Source organism: Canis aureus, chromosome 25 (genome assembly GCF_053574225.1).
Source record: "Canis aureus isolate CA01 chromosome 25, VMU_Caureus_v.1.0, whole genome shotgun sequence".
Taxonomy (NCBI): domain Eukaryota; kingdom Metazoa; phylum Chordata; class Mammalia; order Carnivora; family Canidae; genus Canis; species Canis aureus.
This window is the reverse complement of record NC_135635.1, coordinates 43085194-43106736: the sequence shown is the minus strand read 5'-3', so window position 1 is coordinate 43106736 and position 21543 is coordinate 43085194. Positions and strand designations below refer to the sequence as shown.

The 21543-nt window shown below is 39.8% G+C and overlaps 1 protein-coding gene and 1 long non-coding RNA gene across 20 annotated transcripts in view; one reads left to right on the top strand and one right to left on the bottom strand.

Moving 5' to 3' along the window:
• The window catches only part of LOC144297430 (uncharacterized), a 51135-nt gene extending 36945 nt beyond the window's left edge, over positions 1-14190 (top strand). Inside the window, exons 4-5 of one of the 2 annotated variants that reach the window (XR_013364458.1) lie at positions 9271-9374; positions 13450-14190. This is a non-coding gene — a long non-coding RNA (uncharacterized LOC144297430). The remainder of the gene's footprint in view (positions 1-9270; positions 9375-13449) is intronic. The other variant, XR_013364457.1, reaches the window with a different exon arrangement.
• LOC144297415 (maestro heat-like repeat-containing protein family member 1) overlaps positions 1-21543 on the bottom strand; it is a 72131-nt gene that overhangs the window by 27634 nt on the left and 22954 nt on the right. For 16 of the 18 annotated variants that reach the window (XR_013364446.1, XM_077871471.1, XM_077871476.1 and 13 more), the window contains 11 exons: positions 21105-21148; positions 20166-20325; positions 19596-19648; positions 18882-18986; positions 12855-12971; positions 10470-10592; positions 9978-10130; positions 9365-9487; positions 8924-9003; positions 8003-8138; positions 6838-6927 (listed from right to left, as the gene is read on the bottom strand). Coding sequence is in view for 17 of the 18 variants with exons in the window: in XM_077871471.1 (XP_077727597.1) it covers positions 6838-6927; positions 8003-8138; positions 8924-9003; positions 9365-9487; positions 9978-10130; positions 10470-10592; positions 12855-12971; positions 18882-18986; positions 19596-19648; positions 20166-20325; positions 21105-21148 (1184 nt within the window). In the remaining variant the exon portion in view is untranslated. The remainder of the gene's footprint in view (positions 1-6837; positions 6928-8002; positions 8139-8923; positions 9004-9364; positions 9488-9977; positions 10131-10469; positions 10593-12854; positions 12972-18881; positions 18987-19595; positions 19649-20165; positions 20326-21104; positions 21149-21543) is intronic. The other 2 variants (XM_077871472.1, XM_077871473.1) reach the window with 2 other exon arrangements.

The following is a 21543-nucleotide window of genomic DNA, read 5'->3' as shown; positions in this document are numbered from 1 at the left end:
AAGATGTTTCTAGGGGAAAAAAAAGTTTCCTATCTAAAAAAAACCTGAAATCATAAAAAAGTATGTTCTTTGACCATCAAGGAATTCAACCAGAAATCAATGACTATAAGAGAATAGAAAATTTTCCAAACATCTGGAAATTATTTTTTTTAACATCTGGAAATTAAACAACACACTTGTAAATAATCCATTGGCCAAAGAGGAAGTCACAAGAAAAATTACCAAATATTCTGAACTGAATAATACTGAAACTACAACATCCTAAAATGTATAAGAGGCAGCTAAAGGAATGTGCTTAGAAGAAGATATGCTTCTTCCTAGAATGTATTTTAGAGGACTGCTGGGAATATGGCTCACCTCATCTCACAGATACATCTAGATAACACTCACATCAGTGTAAATAACCCAGAAAATGACTGAAAGCCTGGCAGAACAAACTCCACAACTAGATGTAGAGAAGAGGCCACATCAAAGAGAGTAGGAAGGGGAAAGAAGTAGGAACTAAATGACCTGGGGGACTGTCCTTGGGAAGGAGGGATTCATGGGCACAGAGAGGGGAGAGAAACAGACTATCACATTAGGGAGCCCACACGGGGAGGACAAATCCCTGTAACATTTGGCTTTGAAAACCAGAGGGGCCACATTTCCTCAGTTCTTACAATCAGTGGACTTAAAACCTGGAATTTAAACATTAGTAGGCTTGGCTTTGGTAGAGCTGAGAGGGTGCTCTTAAAAAGACAGCCCAATAAACAAGTGCAAATGCTTGGTTTGATTCAACCAAGCCCCAGGTGGCCTCAGACTGGTGTATTAACCACACAGGGACTAAACCCTGCCCACAACAGGCAAATGCCCATCTGCCATTACAGAGGACTGGATTGAAGGCAAAAGCAACTTAGCCAGAACAGCAGGGTGCACACATTACACACAGAAGATGCCTCTGAAGCACCAGGTTCTGGTGAATAGGTGATGCTGCACTGCAGGGCACTATAGGACCTCTTCTTCATAAGGCCATTATATTCAAGAGCAGAGGACATAGTTGACTTTCCTAACACACAGAAACAGACATAGCAAGTTATACAAAATGAGGAGACAGATATGTCCCAAATGAAAGAGCAGGAAATAATCACAGCAAGAGATCCAAGTGAAATGGAGATAAGTAATATGCCTGATAGAGAATTTCAAGTAATGTTCATAAAGATACTCACTAGACTTGAGAAAAGAGTGGAGATTATCAGTGAGACCCTTAACAAAAAATAATTATTTAGAGATGAAAACACAATAGATGAAATAAAAAAATACACTAGATGGAATAAATAGCAGGTAGAGGAAACAGAAGAACGAATCAGTGACCTGGAGGACAGAGTAATGAAAAGTAAGCATTATAAGCTGGTGAAAGAAAAAAAATTATACACAATGAAAACAGACTAAGGGAACTCTGTGATAACATCCAGTGTAATAACATGTGCATTATAATGATCTCAGAAGGAGAAGAGAGAGAAAAAGAGGCAGAACATTTCTTTAACTAAATAATAGCTGAAATTTTACCAAATCTGAGGAAGGAAACAGAAATCCAGATTTAGGAGGCACAGAGATCCCTCAATTAAATCAACCCAAGGACATCCGCACCAAGATACATAGTAGTTAAAATGGCAAAAGTAGTGATAAAGAGAGAATTTTTAAAACAGCAACAGAAACATTACATATAAGGGAAATATCATAAGGCTATCAGCAGATTTTTTTAGCAGAAACTTTGCAGGCCAGAAGAGAGTGGTATGATAGATTCAAAATGCTGAAAGGAAAAAATCTGCAGCCAAGAATACTCTATACAGCAAGGCTAACATTCAGAAAGAGAAAAAGAGATAGACAAATAAAAGTTAAATGAATTCATGATCCCTAAACCAGCCCAACAAGAAATGTTAAAGGAGAGTCTTTAAGTAGAAAGGGAAAGACCACATAGAAGAGCAAGAAAAGTAGGAAACACAAAAGCAGTAAAAATAAATGTATCTGAGGGGGAAAAAGTATGTCTGTAAAAATCAGTCAAGGGACTCACAAAATAAAAGAATATAAAGTATGACATCATATACCTAAAATATGATGGAGGAGAGGAGTAAAGAATGGGTTCAAACTTTTGCAACCCTCAATATAGACTGCTATATGCAGAAGATGTTATATACAAACCTAATGGTAACCACAAATCAAAAACCAGTAATAGATATGCAAAAATAAGGAAAAATAAATCCAAGTATATCATGAAAAAAAGCCAACTTATTGTGAGAAGAAAGCAAAAGAAGAAAAGAACAGAGAAGAACCACAAAAACAACCATAAAACAAGTAACAAAATGACAATAAGTACATAATGATCAATAATTCCTTTGAATGTAAATGGACTAAATTCTACAATCAAAGCATAGGGTGATGGAATGGTTAAAAAACAAGACCCGCGCTACCTGGGTGGCTCAGCAGTTTAGCGCCGCCTTTGGCCCAGGGCATGATCCTGGAGACCCTGGATCGAGTCCCGCATCGGGCTCCCTGCATGGAGCCTGCTTCTCCCTCTGCCTGTGTCTCTGCCTCTCATGAATGAATGAATGAATGAATGAATAAAATTTTAAAAAACAAACAAACAAGATTCATCTATATGCTGCCTATAGGAGACTCATTTCAGACCTAAAGACACATACAGATTGAAAGTGAAAGAATGGAGAAACATTTATCATGCAAATTGGTGTGAAAAGAAAGCCAGAGTAGCAATACTTATATTGCACAAAATAGACTTTAAAACAAAGACTGTAACAAGAGGCCAAGGAAGGACACTACATAATCATAAAGAGGACAATCCAACAAGAGGATATAACAATTGTAACATTTATGCACCCGGCATGGGAGCACCAAAATATGTAAAACAGATAGAGGAAGTAATCACTAGAAATACAGTAATAGTAAGGGACTTTAACATCCCACTTACATCAATGAACACATCACCCAAACCCAAAATCAACAAGGAAACAGTGGCTTTGAATGACATATTGGACCAGATGGGTTTGACAGACATATTCAGAACATTTTATCCTAAAACACCAGAATACACATTCTTTTCAAGTGTACATGAAACCTTCCCCAGAATAGATAACATTAGGCCACAAAACAAGTCTCAACAAATTAAAAAAAGATTGCAGTCATACCATTCATCTTTTCTGACCACAATACTATGAAACTAGAAATCAAAATCAACCTCAAGATAAAATCTGGAAAGAGCACAAATACATGGTGGTTAAATAACATGCTACTAAACAATGAATGGGTCAACCAAGAAATCAAAGAAGAAATCAGAAAACAGAAATGAAAATGAAAACACAATGGTCCAGAATCTCTGAGATGCAGCAAAAGCTATTCTAAGAAGGAAATTTATAGCAATACAGACCTACCTCAAGAAGCAAGAAAAATCTAAAATAAATGACCTAAACCAGCTAGAAAAAGAATAACAAACAAAACCCCAAACCAGTATAGGGAAGGAAATGATAAAGATTAGAGCAGAAATAAATGAAATAGAAACAAAAGACAATAGAACAGATCAATGAAACTAGGGGTTAGCTTTTGACGAGATCAATAAAACTGATAAACTTTTAACCAGACTCATCAAAATAAAAACTTTTTTTTTTTTTTTTTGGTTAAAAAAGTTTTTAAAGAAAGGGGACTCAAACAAAATCAGAAATGAAAGAGGAGAAATAACAACCAACACCACAGAAATACAAAGGATTATAAAAAATACTATGAAACATTATATGCTAACAAATTGGACAACCTAGAAGAAATGGATAAATTCCTAGAAGTTATATTCCATATAACCTCCCAAAACTGAATCAGGAAGAAATAAAAAATTTGAACAGACCAATTACCAGGAATGATATTGAACCAGTAATAAAAAAAAAAAAACTCCCAAGAAATGAAAGTCCAGGACCAGATGGCTTCACAGGTGAATTCTACCAAACATTTAAAGAAACTATTCCAAAAAATAGAAGAGGGAGGAAAACTTTCAAACTGATTCCATGAAGCCAGCATTACCCTGATACCAAAACCAGATAAGGACACTACAGAGAGAGAGAGAGAGAGAGAGAGAGAGAGAGAGAGAACTACAGGCCAATATCTCTGAACATAGATGTAAAGATCTTCAACATATATTAGCAAACTGAATCAAACAATACATTTAAAAAATCATTCACCATGATCAAATGGGATTTATTTCTGGGATACAGGGGTGGTTCAATATTTGAAAATTAATCAACATGATACATCACATCAATAAGAAAAAGGATAAAAACCATATGATCATTTCAATAGATGCAGACAAAGCATTTGACAAAGTTCAACATCCATTCATCATAAAAAAAAAAAAAACCTCCACAAAGGAGATTTAGAGAGAACGTATGTCAATATAATAAAGACCATATATGAAAAACCCACACCTAATATCATACTCAATGGTGAAAAATAATGAGAGCTTTTCCCTTAAGCTCAGGAACATACTTATGTTCACTCTCACTACTTTTACTCAACATATTACTGGAAGTCATAGTCACAGCTATCAGACAAGAAAAAGGAATAAAAGGTCAGTAAGGAAGAAGTAAAGCTTTCACTATTTGCAGATGACATGATACCATATATAGAAAACCCAAAAGACTTTGCCAAAAAAGAAAACTGCTAGAATTAATAAATGCATTCAGTGTGATTGCAGGATATAAAAATCAATGTACAGAAATCAGTTGCATTTCTATACACTAATAACAAAGCATCAGAAAGAGAAATTAATGGGCAGCCCGGGTGGCTCAGCAGTTTAGCGCCGCCTTCAGCCCAGGGTATGATCCTGGATACCTGGGATCAAGTCCCACATCAGGTTCCCAGAATGGAGCCTCCTTCTCCCTCTGTGTCTCTGACTCTCTCTCTCTTTCAAGAATAAATAAATAAAATCTTTTTTTAAAAAAGAAAGAGAAATTAAGAAAACAGTTTAATTTATAATTGCACCAAAAATAATAAAATACCTAGAAATAAACTTAACCAAAGAGGTGAAAGAATTGAACTCTGAAAACTATAAAACACTGATGAAAGAAATTGGAATAACACAGACAAATGGAAAAATATTCCACGCTCATGGATCGGAAGAACCAATATTGTTAAAATGTCCATACTACCCAAAGTAATCTAAAGATTTAATGCAATCCCTATCAAAATGTCAGCAGCATTTGTCACAGGACTAAAACAAGAATCCTAAAATTTGTATCCATACAAATCCATACCACAAAAGACCCCAAGAAGCCAAAGCAAGCTTGAAAAAGAAAAAGACTGAAGTATTGTAATTCCAGATTTCAAAGCTGGAATTATACTGCAAAGCTGTAGTTATCAAAACAACATAGTACTGGCACACAAAAAAGCCATATAGATCAATAGAACAGAATAGAAAACCCAGAAATAAACCCATAATTATACAGCAATTAATCTTTGACAAAGGAGGCAAGAATATGCAATGGGGAAAAGATAGTCTTTTCTACAAATGGTGTTGGGAAAACTGACAGCTACATGCAAAAGAATGAAACTGGACCACTTTCTTACACCATATACAAAAATAAATTCAAATGGATTAAGGACCTAAATGTGAGACCTGAAACCATAAAAATCCTAAGAGAGAGCCACAAGCAGTAATCTCTCTGATATCAGCTGTACCAATATTTTTCTAGATATGTCTTCTGAGGCAAGGGAAACAAAAGCAGAATTAAACTATTGGGATTACATCAACAAAGCAAAACAAAAACCAAGCTTCTGCACAGCAAAAGAAACAATTAACAAAACTAAAAGGCAACTTGTGGAATGAGAAAAGATATATGCAAATGATATATCCCATAAAAGGTTAGTATCCAAGATTTATAAAGAACTTCTACAACTTCACACACACACACACAAACAACTAATCCAATTAAAAATGAGAAGACATATTTGAAATCATGCAGATGGCTAAAAGACACATGAAAAGATGCTCAACATCACTCGTCATCAGAGAAATGCAAATTAAAACTACAACGAGATATCACCTCACACCTGTCAGAATGACTAAAATAAAAAATACAGGACAGAAGTGTTGGTGAGGATGTAGAGCAAAGGGAATTCTTGCGTACAGTTGGTGGGAATGCAAACTGGTGCAGCCACTATGGAAAACAGTATGATGTTTCCTCAGAAAATTAAAAATAGAACTATCCTATGATCCAGTAATCACACTACTGGGTATTTACCCCCAAAATACAAAAACACTAATTTGAAAGATTATATGCACCATATATTTATTGCAGCATTATTTACAATAGCCAAATTAAGGAAGCAGCATGAGTGTCTACCGTTAGATGAATGAATAAAGAAGATATGAGATACACACACACACATATACGCATACACACATGCACACAGTGAAGTATTATTCACCTGTAAAAAAAAAAAAAGAATGAAATCTTGCTATTATAACAACATGGATGGATCTAGAGCATATAATACTAAGCAAAATAAGTCAAAGACAAATGCCATATGATCTCACTCATACATGGAATGGGTACCATACATACTATAAATCAAGGGACACCATGGGCTGCCAGGAAGAGGCTAAGAGAGATGTATGGAACAGATTCTTCTTCAGAGCCACCAGTAGGAACCAACCCTGCTGATACCTTGATTTGGAACTAACAGACTTTACCACCGTATGAGAATATTATTTCTGTTGTTTGAAACCACTCAATTGTGGTACTTTATTATGGCAGCCTTAGGAAACCAATACACCAATTTCAGGGGCTCCTTCCCACTGACCTCTAAGCAGTGCTGGATCCGAGAGGGCATCTCAACAATAAGTGTCTCCATTAGCCTTAGTAGAGATTGCAGGGTCTCCCTGAACAAATCCTGAGGGGAGAAGAGAGAACTCAAAGAGTTGCTGAGATGTCAACCACATCTATGCTTCTAAACTTAGCTCAGTGCTCTAGCTCTCCTAGAAAGCTTCCTTGAGAAATTCTGCTCCGCAAGTCTCCCCCTAACATTTCAAGTGCTATTTTCTCCACTATTAACTTGAACATATTCCTCTGTTGTTTTCAGCAGAGCACAAATGTCTGCCTGATGTGCAGTTTGTGCTAGTGGACTGGTAGTTCCCAGCTTGCCCCAAACATGGGCAAATCCTGTCATAATACCTTCCTTCCTTAACCATACCTATACTGAGGAAGGCCTATACTGAGGAAGGCCTCATGGGAATACAAGCAGAGTAAATCCACCTCAGCTTTCTTTTTATGTACCAGTCCTACCTTCATAACATAAATAAATGTGAACTAACAAAGAAGGACCACCAGACAGCTGATGAAAAGGCCCGAATAACTAAACAGATCAACTGACCCTAAAGAAAACTAAATTAATTCAGTAAATATGAACTTCTATTTTTAAATATTCTTATTAATATCCTCAAAAAAAAAATCAAGAGTTGTGGCATCAATAAAACAAGACCAATCAAGGTAAAGGAGTAAACAGAGAACATGAAAGAATTCCTAGGAAGTAAACATGCAAGTGCAAATTAGAAAAGTGAATTCCTCTTCCATCTCTCAAGGAAACACTGCAGGCCCTCTGGAAAGTGGATTCACCTTTCTTGCACCTGGAATGCTCTGAACTTATTTACCCATGGACCTTTAGGAAAATCACGTTTGAACCTTCCAATCTGGTCTCAATTGTACAACAGTTAAAAATGAAAGAATTGAGTGTCCACCTCTGGGCCAGAATAGTAAAGTGGTGACAGTCATAATCAGTGAGTACTCTAAAGAAGGAAGTACATCTCGTGAGTAGTGTTCAGACTTTAAAATCTAGTAACTTCTTTGAATGATTATGTTTTTAGCAAATAAGGTGGAAGAGCCTTACATGTAACCACCAAACCTATACTTCTCATCCTCTCAAAAATAAAAGCTGAATAAAATGAGACAAACATCAAAGAGTTAATTACCACAGTGGCCTGGGCCTCCTGCAAACTGGATGCCTCCTTCTGTAAAACTTCTGTGGATGGCAGGCAGAGCACACTCTTATAGCATGTTCGGAGTAGCTCTGTTCTTTCTTCCAACTCCATAAGGGGATGGAGCTTCCTAAGATCCAAGAAGAAGTAGCAAACATGTAACCAGACATCAATGGCCAGGAAAAACAGCTGAGGAAGGGCAGAGAGAGATGGTGGAGACAGAGGGACAGGTGATAATAAGAAATTACCAGAAGAAAAAGTAACAAAAGAAGAAAAGGAGTTAACAGTAAGAAAACTTTTAAAATGCCAGGGAGGGGCAGCTGGATGGCTCAGTTGGTTAAGCATCTGCCTTCAGCTCAGGTCATGATCCCAGGGTCCTGAGATTGGCCATACATACATCGGGCTCCCTGCTCCATGGGGAGCTTGCTTCTCCCTCTCCCTCTGCTGCTCCCCCTGCTTGTGCTCTCTCTCTTTCTTAAATATTTAAAAAATAAAAATACCAGGAAGATGGAAAGAAAGGGACAAAGGGAAAGAGGAACTACTACAAAAGGGTACTGATATTTTGGGATGATATATCACTTTTTGGTTCCCCAAATATTTTGAGGGAACGGGGAGATGCTCAGTGATAGATATGGAAGTGTTTAGTCAGGGACAGCCCTGAAAGCAGAAGAAAGCCTGGACCAGAAGCAAGAGTAAATGTCTGTGCAGATGGGAGAAGCAGTCTCTGCCAGGTGCTCCAAAAATCCCACCCAAAAAACCTCGGCTAAAAAAAGGGGCAGACACTGTCCAGTAGATGTCTACTACGACCTGGACTTACTAGAAGCAGAAGCAGAAAATAAGAGGTGGGGACAGATCAGGGAATAAATAACTGATATTTAGCCAGAGCGAGGAAGACAGAGTGGCTAACATTGTTACCTGAAGTCAATAATGATGTTCATTGCCTTCAGCCTAATGGAGCTAGAGATGGAATTCAACGGCTCCTCCCTGATTAACTCCTGTTAACACACCCATCCAATCCCCACCCCAGAGACCAACAGGTGAACACGTTTTTTCTTGCCTTCCTCCCCCTCCTCCCAACCCAGGTTGTATTCACAAGAAACCGGAACCTAGAATTTTCAGGGACTTCCAAAGACTCTGAGGGACAGCACTTCTCTCCTATTCCCCACCATACCTTCCCCACAATACTCACAGCTACTTTGAGGATGGGAAAGGGAAAATTAGGTAGAAAAAGACACTGGTAAATCTGGACTTTTATTTTCCAGGCCAAGCCTAGGAGCATTGCCAATGGAAGTTCCATGAAGACCCATCCTCCCTCCTCTGTGCATTTCCACCTCCATCCTCCTAAGTTGTACTTACCATCATGAAGGTTACAATTTCTAGTTTCTGAGGGAACTTGAATTGAAAGGCCATGGGGTGGCTGCTCAGGATGTTTGTTAGCTTGGTCAGGGCATCCAGGTACTCCAGTTTCAGGTTCTTATCCTGAACCAACCAGTATGCTCAGAGATTTCCAAGGTAGGAAGGATCCTGGGGCAAGGGAAAACTACCTACACAAAAAATCTGGGAGATGAGAAGCTAAGGCATCTATAGCCTCCCCTAGGCTGAGATCCTGCATCTTCCCTCTGTGGTGTCTTTATGGGGGAAGGGGCATCCCTCTTAATAACCTGTTTCTGGAGCTCCCATCTCATATTTACTCTTAAATTAGGATAGATATAGCTAGCTTCCTTATCTCTCAAGTTGATGATAAATGAACAGGGAATGGGAAAGACTTCTTATCCTACCCTCACGGCACATGCTCTGGACAAATGGCAAAGGCAGGAAAGATATTTAGGGGCTCCCTCTTACCTCCCCTGAAGTAATTGTAATAGCTCCACTCCCTAGTTCCATTCAAGGCCAGGCATCATTTTCTTGGAGGGGAAGGGTAAAGAAGGCAGGGATGGGACACTGGAGAAGTAAAGAAAGCATGAAATACCTTTTCCATAATGCAGTTGTGGTAGTGTTGCAGGACCATGGCCAGGATGCCATCTAAATGTGTGAAGATGTCTCCCTTGCTCTCTAAAATAATCTTGCTGTAGCTTAAGTAGATGATGTTACAGACCAGCCCCCATTCCCTTCGCTGATGTTCCTGTAGGAGGAATGGAAAACTTGCCTTCTCTTCATCTTATCCTCCTTGCCTGATGGGGAAATGGATTGGCTAGATGGCACAGAAGGGAAGACAAGGTTGTGGAATGGTGAACAGCTGGGAGAAAGGTGGTACAGCTGGTGATACAAGGGCCTGAAGCTTGGGCATAAGGGAGTGTGGAAAATGGAGAAGAGGATGCAATTTCCCCACAGTTGGTCAGAGGGTAATAGAAGCATCTATAGGTGAGTCACAGGCCTCAGAGAAGTGGGGAGTCTAGGGAAATGGGGATGCCTCAGAAGGTTTTGTGTGGGAGGCTGGCAGAGCTCCCAGGAATGCCATCACCTTCATTAGTTTGAGGATGAATGATGAGTCCTTGTCAGTGAGGACAGCACTATATACTTGCAGTTGGTCCAGGACTATCTTCAGATGTTTCATGGACACGATACTGAGCGCCACAGCAATGCCCTGTAATGGGGATAGCTTCAACCTCTTGCCACAGCTAAGGGTTAGACAGGCACTCTTTGTGCTCTCCCAGAACCAGGGATTTAGAGAGAGGAGGGGAGAGAAAAAAGAAAAGAAATGGAAGGAAAATTTGGTTCCCCTGACTTGAACTACTTAAATCCAGATGGAGAACAAACCATCCTTGCAAGAAGTAATTCTAGAAGCAAATTACAAGAAACAGACCCTTAATTATAGAGAAAAAAAATTGATGGCTACCAGAGAGGAGGTAGGTAGGGGGATAGGGGAATTAGAGGATGGGGATTAAAGAGCACATTTATGATTAAAAAAAAAAAACAACCTCTAAAAGATAGATCAATAAAGACACACAGGGCTTGTCAAAATTCAAGAGTCTGATTCTTGTATTTTTCATACTAATTAACAACACCCAGAAAAGCCCTTCTAAGTATCATGGACCAGAGGAGAACCATCCCCCATAATGTTTGTGAACTGTGGGCCCTCATATGTATATGAATTAACCTATGAATTCAGTAGAGGTTTCTTTGGTGCCTAATGCATGGGGGAAAAGCAAATTATCCTAGAGTCACAGATTTGCAAAATTTTAGGATTATCATATGGAACACTGCAGGATAAAGAATACTTATAGGCACTAGTAATTCAGAGAAGGGTTGTGAGGAGGGAACAGAAGGGAAGAGCAAATCCAAGGCATATTATCAACAGAACTGGATGGATGATCAGAGGAAATGGAAGAGAGAAGACAATGCCAATATTTCTAACCCAGGAGAACAGGAAACAGCAGTAACCGACTAAAATGGGCAGGTAGAAAGGTGTCCTGTCTAGAGTTGGGGAGAGAGAAAGGAAGGAGTTCCTGCATGTGTCTTGTGGGACGTAGTGGAAGGACAACTAAGTGAAAAATGCTGTCATGGGGACAGATGACTGAGTGGGTGCCAAGAGCAAGGGAAGCTTGGGGATTCTATAGCTCTCACTGGAAACAGTCTAATTAAGTTCTTGCTCCTGAGTCTTGTCTTGGGATATCATGTCATGTGGGAATGCCCACTTCCCTCCTTCTCCTAATCTAGATCCAACTAGCCCAAGTCCCTACCACCACACACAGCCACTTTATGTGTCTGTGACCACTCATGTTGCCTTTAGTAAGGCTATTTTGTGTAGTCAGCTATTTTCTTCCTATACATGTCTGTCTCCTCAATGATTCTGTTTGCATCTTGGGCTTGGTAGTCATGATGGTGATGGATGCTCTGAGAATCTGGGAGGGAAGGGGTATTGAAGAGGTGATGCCTGAGAGCATGGGCACCAATTCTATCAGTAAGCAACACATAGAGAGTGCTTGTGTGCCAGGCATTGTTCTAGGAGCTTTTACATTTTTAATCCTGAAAGTCATCCTATAACACAGATTCCATGGTATTCCCACCAAAAATACATCATCTAAGCCTAATCATGAGGAAATATGAGACAAACCAAAAATGAGCTACATTCTACAAAATAAATGGTCCATACAGTTTTAAATGTCATGATCATGAAAAATAAAAACTGAGGAACTGTTCCAGATTAAAAATATTAAAGATAGCCTGGGTGGCTCAGCTGTTGAGTGTCTGCCTTCAGCTCAGGTCGTGATCCTGGAGTTCCGGTATTGAGTCCTACATCCGGGTCCCTGCATGGAGCCTGCTTTTCCTCCCTCTGCCTGTGTCTCTGCCTCTCTCTGTGTCTCTCATGAATAAATAAATAAAACCTTTAAAGAATATATTAAAGATAAATGATAACTAAATGCATTATTTGATTCTAAATTAGATCCCACACCAGAGGGAAAAAAATGTTTTTCTTTTGCTGTAAAAAAACAATGGTAGGGCATTTGGCCATTTTCTGATTAGGTCTATAAATTAGATAATAGTACAATAGCAATATTCATGTCCTAATTTTTTTTTTCATGTCCTAATTTTGACCACTGTGTTCTGATTATGTAAGAGAATATCATTATTTTTAGGCAGTATACCCTAAAGTATTTAGGGGTAAATGTGCATCATGACTGCAACTTCCTAAAATGATTCAAAACATAAAATAATAATAATAAATAACTTGTCCAAGGGCACACTAAAAGTGGCAGAGCTGGAATTCCAACCCAGATTGTCTAGCTTGCCAGGTCTCAGCTTTTAACTACTTTGTCATCCTGTGTCTTTTTTTTTTTTTTTTTTTTTTTGTCATCCTGTGTCTTAAAGGAAAAATGTTTCTCCTTTGCCAGTTCTTCCACTTCACCTCCCTCTCCTGCAGCTCTTCGTGGACAGTTTGTAGGATGGAAGAGATCATCATCTTTATCAGTTTCATATTCCTTGAGGTCCGCAGGGTGAATCCAAAGAATTTATATAGAAAAGCCTAGGAGAAGTGAAAGTGCAGGGTCATGCATAGCTTGGAATGGAGTTAAGGTAGCTTGGGGGATAGCCATTTCCCAAACTTGTTTGAAACTTCAGCCAGCACCTTCCTCACTGCCCCATCCTCCACACTGGACCTCCTATTCTCTGGGAAAATCCGGATAAGGCAGTAATCCTACAGAGCATGGGCTCAGTAGGCAAAGGAACCACCATTGCATCCCTGAAGCTAGAGGTAAGAGAAAGCTGTATTTCTAATTTCTCAGCCTCTTAGGATATGGATCATCCCTTTAGGAACTCACTCTGATCCCCATATTTCTCATTTCTAGCTAGGAAATAAGTTCCTTACATCAGTGTTTTATAGCTTTCAGAGAACAGATCTTTCACCTCCTTGGTTAAATTTATTCCTAGGTATTTTATTTTTCTTGCAATTGTAAATGAGATTATTTTCTTTTTTTTTAATTTTTTTTATTTATTTATGATAGGCACACAGTGAAAGAGAGAGAGAGAGAGTCAGAGACACAGGCAGAGGGAGAAGCAGGCTCCATGCACCGGGAGCCCGATGTGGGATTTGATCCCGGGTCTCCAGGATCGCGCCCCGGGCCAAAGGCAGGCGCTAAACAGCTGCGCCACCCAGGGATCCCAAGATTATTTTCTTAATTTCTCTTTCTGATGTTTCATTAAGTGAAAAGAAATGCCACATATTTCTGTATATTAATTCTGTATCCTTTACTGAATTCATTTGTCAGTTCAAGTAAATGTTTTGGTGGAGTCTTTAGGATTTTCTATACATAAGATCATGTCATCTGCAAATAATGAAAGTTTTGCTTCTTCCTTGCCCACTTGGATGGCTTTCATTTCTTTTTCTTGTCTGATTGCTGTGGCTAGGACTTCCAGCACTACGTTGAATAAAAGCGGTGAGAGTGGATATCCTTGTTTTTGGTTTTAGGGGAAAAGCTCTCAGTTTTTCACCATTGAGTATGATGTTAGCCATCATATATCATATATGGTTTGTCTTATGTTGAAATATGTTCTTTCTAAATTTACTTTGAGAGTTTTTATCATGAATGGATGTTGTACTTTGTCAAATGCTTTGTCTGCATCTATTGAGATGATTGTATGGTTTTTATCCTTTCTCTTATTAATGTGAAACATCATGTTGATGGATTTGTGAATATTGAACCACCCTTGCATCCCTGGAATAAATATCACTTGATCATGGTGAATGATTTTGGATTCTGTTTGCTAACATTTTTCTAAGCATTTTTGCATCTGTGTTCATCAGAGATATTGGCCTGTGGTTTTCTTTTTCTATAATGCCCTTAGCTAATTTTGGTATCTTGGTAATGGCACAAATATGCAAAGATATTCTATGCTCATGGATCCGAAGAACCAATATTGTTAAAATGTCCATATTAGCCAAAGTAGTCTACAAACTTAATACAACCCCCATCAAAATACCAACAGCATTTGTCACAGAACTAGAACAACCCTAAAATTTGTATAGAATCACACACAAAAAAAGCAGACAAACAAAAAAAAGAATTAGCCAAAGCAATTTTGAAAAAGAACAAAGTGGGAAGTATCACAATCCCAGATTTCAAACTTTACTATAAAGCTGTAGTGATCAAAACAGTATGGTACTGGCACAAAAATAGGCACATAAACCAATAAAACAGAATAGGGAGTCCAGAAACAAACCCACATTTTTATGGTCAATTAATCTATGACAAACGAGTCAAGAATATACAATGGGAAAAAGACAGTCTTTTCAACAAATGATGTTGGGAAAACTGGATAGCTAATGCACAAGAATGAAACTGAACCACTTTCTTTTTTTTTAATATTTTTATTTATTTATTCATGAGAGACACAGAGAGACAGAGAGAGAAGCAGGCTCCATGAAGGGAGCCTGATGTGGGACTAGATCCTGAGACTCCAGGACCATGCCCTGGGCTGAAGGCGGCGCTTAACCTCTGAGCCATCCAGGGAATCCCCTGAACCACTTTCTTATACCATACACAGAAATAAACTCAAAGTGGATTTAAGACATAAATGTAAGATTTGGAACCATAAAATTCCTGAAAGGAAACACAGGCAGTAATTTCTTTGACATCAGCCATAGAAACATTTCTCTAGATATGTCTCCTCAGGCAAGGTAAACAAAAGCAAAATTAAATTATTGGGACCACGCCAAAATAAAAATCTGCACAGTGAAGGAAACCATCAACAAAACAAAAATGTAACCTATTGAATGGGAGAAGATATTTACAAATGATATATTTGATAAGGAGTTAATATCCAAAGTATATTAAAAATTGATATAACTCAACACCAAAAAAGCAAATAATCCAATTAAAAATGGTCAAAGGACCTAAATAGACATCTTTTCAAAGAAGACATATATATGGTGGGTAAACACATGAAAATATGACCAACAGCCAAATTGAACTCCAATTAAAAAAAATTTTAAAAAGATGACCAACATCATTAATTATCAGGGAAATGCAAATCAAAACCACAATGAGACACATCTTACATGTGTCAGAATGGCTAAAATCAAAAACACAAGAAATAACAAGAGTTTATAGGGATGGGGAGGAAAAGGAATCCTTGTGCACTGTTGGTCGGAATTCAAACTGGTGTAACCGCTGTGGAAAACAGTATGGACATTCGTCAAAAAATTAAAGATAGACTAACCCTATAATCCAGCAATTCCACTACTCACTTGTCTTTAAGCAGGATAGACTCTGTAATGTGGTATTTACCCAAAGAAAATGAATTCGCTAATTCAAAAAGATATATTCCCCCTAATGTTGATTGCAGAATTATTTATAATAGCCAAGATATGGGAGCAACCCAATCCATTGATAGATGAATGGATAAAGATGTGGAATGGGGTATTATGCAGCCTTGAAAAGAATGAAATTGGGAACCCCGGGGGGGGCTCAGCGGTTTAGCACTGCCTTCAGCATAGGGCCTGATACTGGAGTTCCTGAATTGAGTCGCACATCAGGTTCCCTGCATGGAGACTGCTTCTCCTTCTGCCTGTGTCTCTGCCTCTCTCTCTCTCTCTCTCTGTCTCTCATGAATAAACAAATAAAAATCTTAAAAAAAAAAAAAAAAGAAAGAAAGAAAGAAAAGAATGAAATCTTGCCATTTGCAACCACATGGATGGACCTAGAGGGTATAATGCTAAGTGAAATAGAGAAAAACAAATACCATATGATTTCACTCACATGCAGAATTTCAGAAATGAAACCCAAATGAACATAGAAAAAAGAGACCAACAAAATATAGACTCTTAAATACAGAGAACAAACTGATGGTTGCCAGAGGGGAGGTGGGTGGGGGGACTTAAGAGTGAACTTATCTTGATGAGCACTGAGAGATGCATAGAATTATAGAATCACTATATTGTACACCTGAAACTAAAATAACACTATATGTTGGTTATACTTGAAAAAAAAAGTAACTTAAAAAAATAAAAGGTAAATTTTAATAACACAGCTTCACTTGAAAAAATTAACATTAGAAACAGTTCCTTAAATTTGCATAATTTTAAAATTAAAATAGCATAATCAAAAAAGTATTTTTATGTAATCTTTATCTCTCCCTCTTCTGAATTTCAGTAACCTTTATCCTTGTTACTATGCCTTGCCCTGTCTACCTTGTAATATCCATATTTATGTACTCAAACACTTTCCTACCTCAGGGTTTCTGCATTTCCTGTTTCCCTTGTCTGGAATCTTCCTTGGGTTCTTCAAAATGCTGTCTCACTCTCATCTTTCTGACCCTAGTTCGTTGAGCCTTTTGTAACCAACTAAACTCCTCTCTAGTTCACCGTCCTGCCTCTCTTGTTCAAAGCTTTATCACAATCACTAGTCATCTTGTTTATGTGTTTGTTAGTTCTTAACTTGACCCAATCTCTTATCTCCAATGAGAATAAAGCTCAGGAGCAATGTATGTGCTGTTCATTGCTCTGCTCCAGTGCTAACACAGTAGAAAAACAGGGTATACCAGATGTTCAATGAATGTGTCAAGTCTCCCCCTAGAAGCCCCTGCTGGTTGGGCACCTTTTCTTCCCCTAGTAAATGCATTGTCCAGACCAGGGGTTTCTTTCCCTTCCCTGGCTGTAGGTACCCTTGTGAGCAGTGCCCACCTGGCAGCCTTTTCAGGCCTCCTTGCCTGGAGATACTTGAGAGTTACATTCTTCTCTCTCCTATCCCTGCCCCATACTAACCATGGGAGCCTGGAGCAGTGGCAGAGAGGTGGAGGGTGGGGAGGTACAAAAGCCCCCCCCCCCTTACTTGTCTTTAAGCAGGATAGACTCTGCAGTGTAGTTTCCATCCAGGTCTCCCTACATCCTTGCTCAGCCTCTCCTCTTCCTATCATCCTTCCTTTACTTAATCACAGCATCTCCTGAGAGCACCTTCTTGCTAAATCACTTGGCAAGGAATCCCACCTTAGGCTCTGCTTCTATGAAACCTAACCTAAATCACCTGCTTCTCTGCTTAGCTAGCAAATTACTGCTTAGCTGGCAGATTACTCAGCTTCCCAGACTTATTAATTCTTCTGTAGAGTGACTGATCTTCCCAGTTTGCCGAGGACTGAGACATTTCCTAGTATGCTGGACTTTCAGAGCTAAAACCGGGACAGTCTTGAGGAAACAGAGATGGTAGACCACTTTTGAGAAAGTGATCTGGCCAGCCCCCACTGGCTAAGTAAACAGCTCTTCTCTGTGCTCTTAAGCATACAGTGCACATTCCAATCCTGACACCACACTTACTATGATTGTCCACTCTCTCCTCTGTTCACTCAAGCAGACAGTGATTTCCTGAAGGCCGAGTCAGTGTCTTTTACATGAGTGCTCTGTGCCTACTCCATGCCTGCTGTGGTGTGGGCATTTAGTACATATTTTTAATAATTTAATTGATAAAATCAGAATTCCTGCTTGCTTCATTTTGCCATCTATAAAGCTTTGCACATAGCAGGTGCTTCATAAATACTTGTTAGTAATTAGAGAACTAATAATCAGTCTTCAAAATAAAGCCTCTTCCCTGGGAGATATCCCAAAGCCCAAATAAAGTGTTGCTCAGTGACAGGAAAACAAGATAAAAAATCAAGGAACCTGAATTCAGGTGCTAACTTTACCAATAATTTGCTAAAGACTCTGAATCCTCTAGATTGTGTTTCTCCATCTGTGAATAGGGACAATGAGCTTTCTTGGTTACTTGGTCTTTTGCACAGATATCTTTGTCTATCCTAACCCACTCTCCTGTGAAATAGAAGTTGTTTTTGCCACTGCACGAGTAAGGCAACTGAAATCTCACAAAGGCTAAGACACTCGACCCAGACTGCACCAGGAGCACAGGAAAAACCAGGATGTGAACAAAGCTTTCACCAGCACAGATCTTGAGCTCTGTGAGCAAAGGAGCCCCTCTTCCTCAGTCAACTCTGCAGCCCCAACATCACACACAGTCCCTAATCTGTGGTATTCCCTCAAATATTACTTTGGACTAACTTGTTTCAATCTTTTTGATCTGTCAATAATCTTTCCACTGCAACCAAGTACCAGCTCTATTATTTGACCTCTGAATTACTGGGAGGCTCAGTTAAAACAACAGATGACAAAGTTCTTGATAAAATCTAAAACTCTAAGCAAATGTAAGACATCAATATTTTTGCTGTTCCTGTGTGTCCACCAGCTCCTTGTCCTCCCCATCTCTCCATTCCCCAAGGCCCAGAAACATGTGTTGGCTTTTCTCACAAGACCTGTACTTCAAGTACATTTCTGTATTCCTTGCCCACCAAGCTCCTCGACACCACCCTTCACTCCCATTTTCCTCCTTGCAACTACCACCCCCGGCTGCATGGTATGCCCCACCTGCATACACACACACACACACACACATACCTTCTCCTCATCATCGCTGAAATAATTTATCCTCTCCAAGACAACCTTGATGAGTTGCTCCAGCCAGCTGTCATCATCAATGGCCACTAATGACTGACTTGAAAACTGAGTAAGAGGAAGGGAGAAGAGGACCACAGAGAACAGTGGCCAGGCTTTTCTGCCTCGTGCAAGTGGGTCAGAAAGAAGCAAAAGACAAGGAGAAATGGTCTGTAAATATGAAAAAACTGCTCAAGAAATGGGGAAGACCTGAAGTACCTAAGGGGGTTAGTCAGGGCTGGAGAATGGCAGTATAGTGACAATGATGGTAATGCCAACCATATGTGTGAAACCCTTTACAGTTTACAAGGCTCTCCCTCTCCTATGTTATCCTATTTAATTCTGGGAGGAATTATTTCCATTTTTCCAGATGAAGGAACTGATGCCTGCAAAGGCTAAATGACTTGCCCAAGGACACAAAGCTATGGCCCCATTCCCTTCCTCTTTCTTGACAGTAGGATTTTGAGGGTGTGGAGGGTAAGTTAAGGCTTAGGATATAGTCAAAGATCCTGATGCAGAGGCCAGGAGTCAAGGGTACCCAGAAAGAAGTCTCTTGAGTAGGGGGGTCCCTCAATCATGTCTCAGTCTCAGGGGGGTCTGGGGCCTCTTCTCCCTCAGGGTCCTGAAGAGGGAAAAGAAAGCAAGTATGGAGAAAGGTATGTCTCTTAGAGTACACACCTGGAGCAGCCTGTCCTCCCACTCCTCCTGATTCAGGTTCTTCTCAGTGTGATCTAGGAAAGGAGAGAGTATGAGGATCTGCCCGACCAGAAACCCCCAGTTAGGGAGAAAGAACCAACATTTAAATGCTATTCCAGGGGCTTTATGCCCATAATATCATTTATTTTTCATCATGACCCTACAAGATAACTGTTCTCCCACTTTACAGAGGCTCCAGGAAAAGTAGGACTTTTCAAAGGTCAGACACACCCAGCTGCCAGGTTTTAGAGTAATGATACAAATCTGGGTCTCTCTGGTTCCAAAGCCCACACTCTTTCCTGATCTTCTGCCCACAAGAAGGGGGTGTTCTGAGACCTCTGGAGTCACAGAACTCTGTATTTCATATCTGCTCAGTGCAGAACATGGTCCAAATAAGCAGACCTATCCAAATGGCATCTCAGAAAGACAGAGACTGATCCCAGTTCTCCTCACCCCAAGGAAGATCCATTCTGCACCTTGGGACTTCATCTTTTCTGGAGTGTGCCCCACTGCCCCAGCTCCATTCCTCCCACCTTTCAGCCAACACCTCACCATCCAGTATCTGCAACATCTGGGGGATCTTCTTCATCCACAGCTGGCCCACGCTCGAGTTGATAATGGGGTGCAAGGAAGTGATAGGATGCAGGGCATATAGTAGCCTTAGAGAGCTTACACCAAACTCCCCTTCTCTATAGGGCTTCACAGAAAGCACCTAAGAAACAAGAAAAGTAAACAGGAGGCAGAGAAAGGATTTAAGGAAAGAGAAGGAAGAAAATCAGAACAAATCCATAGAATGGTAGAGCTGAAGCTTAGACCCTTCCCATTCTTTTCCACCTGTGAGGTCCTACATGTTTTGCAAGATGCTCTCAAAACGTTGCCTCCTCTCTGACTCCTGAAGACCAAGTCAGACCCTTGCTCTTCCAAGATCCCATTGCAATCCGTGTATTCCTCTAACATCTATCACACTGCATTATGGATAGTTATGGCCAGGCTTGTCTTCCGCACTAAGACCATGAACACTTCAAGGGCAGTTCTACACCTTGTCTTTCCAAGTGTTCATAATGTCTAGAAAATAATTTCTGGGTAAACACAGAAACTCAGAACACACTTGCTGAGAAAATCAGAGATCCAGAAAGGCATGTGGACTTGTCCAAGATCAAGAGAGAGCAGATCACAATAAGGCCACATAGGAGACAGGCCAGGCCTTCCCCCTTACCCTATCTTACCCTTGCCCTATCTTCAGGCCCCAGCACTATGCTCCCAGTTCCCTCCTCCAGGCTGTTTGGCTTTGATCACCTCTCCCCAAAGCCCCTTTGATCTTTGGCCCCACTCTTTATTCCATACCCAGCACAATGCCTGGAATAGAATAGTACTCAGTTATTCGTGGAATTAGGGGATGGATGGATAGATGGATAGATGGATGGATGGAAGGATGGATGGATGGAAGGATGGATGGATGGGTAGTATTCATCCTGTACATTCATCACTTACCACAAGATGAGTCAGGAGTTTCTGTGGGGAGATGAATTGGGTAGCTGAGTCAAAGAGAGGATAAAAGAAGAGGACAGAGTCAATGCCAGCTCCAGAATGCCCAACCCCCAACCCACCCAGCAGCCCACCATCCATTCTTCAGGGGAGGAGAAAAAGCAAAATGGAGAGTGATTATTGGTGCCATTACCATAGGGATTGTGACATTATGACTTAGCCTAAAACCAAACCATTTTCAGTATAAAATACATGCACACACACACAACCCTTACACCTGTCAGAATGGCTACTATCAAAGACAAAAAAAAACAAGTATTGGCAAGAATATGGAGAAAAGGGAATGCTCATACACCATTGGTGGAAATGCAAACTGATGCGGCCACTGTGGAAAACAGTACGGAGTTTCCTCAAAAAAACTAAAAATAGGGAAGTCTAGTTGGCT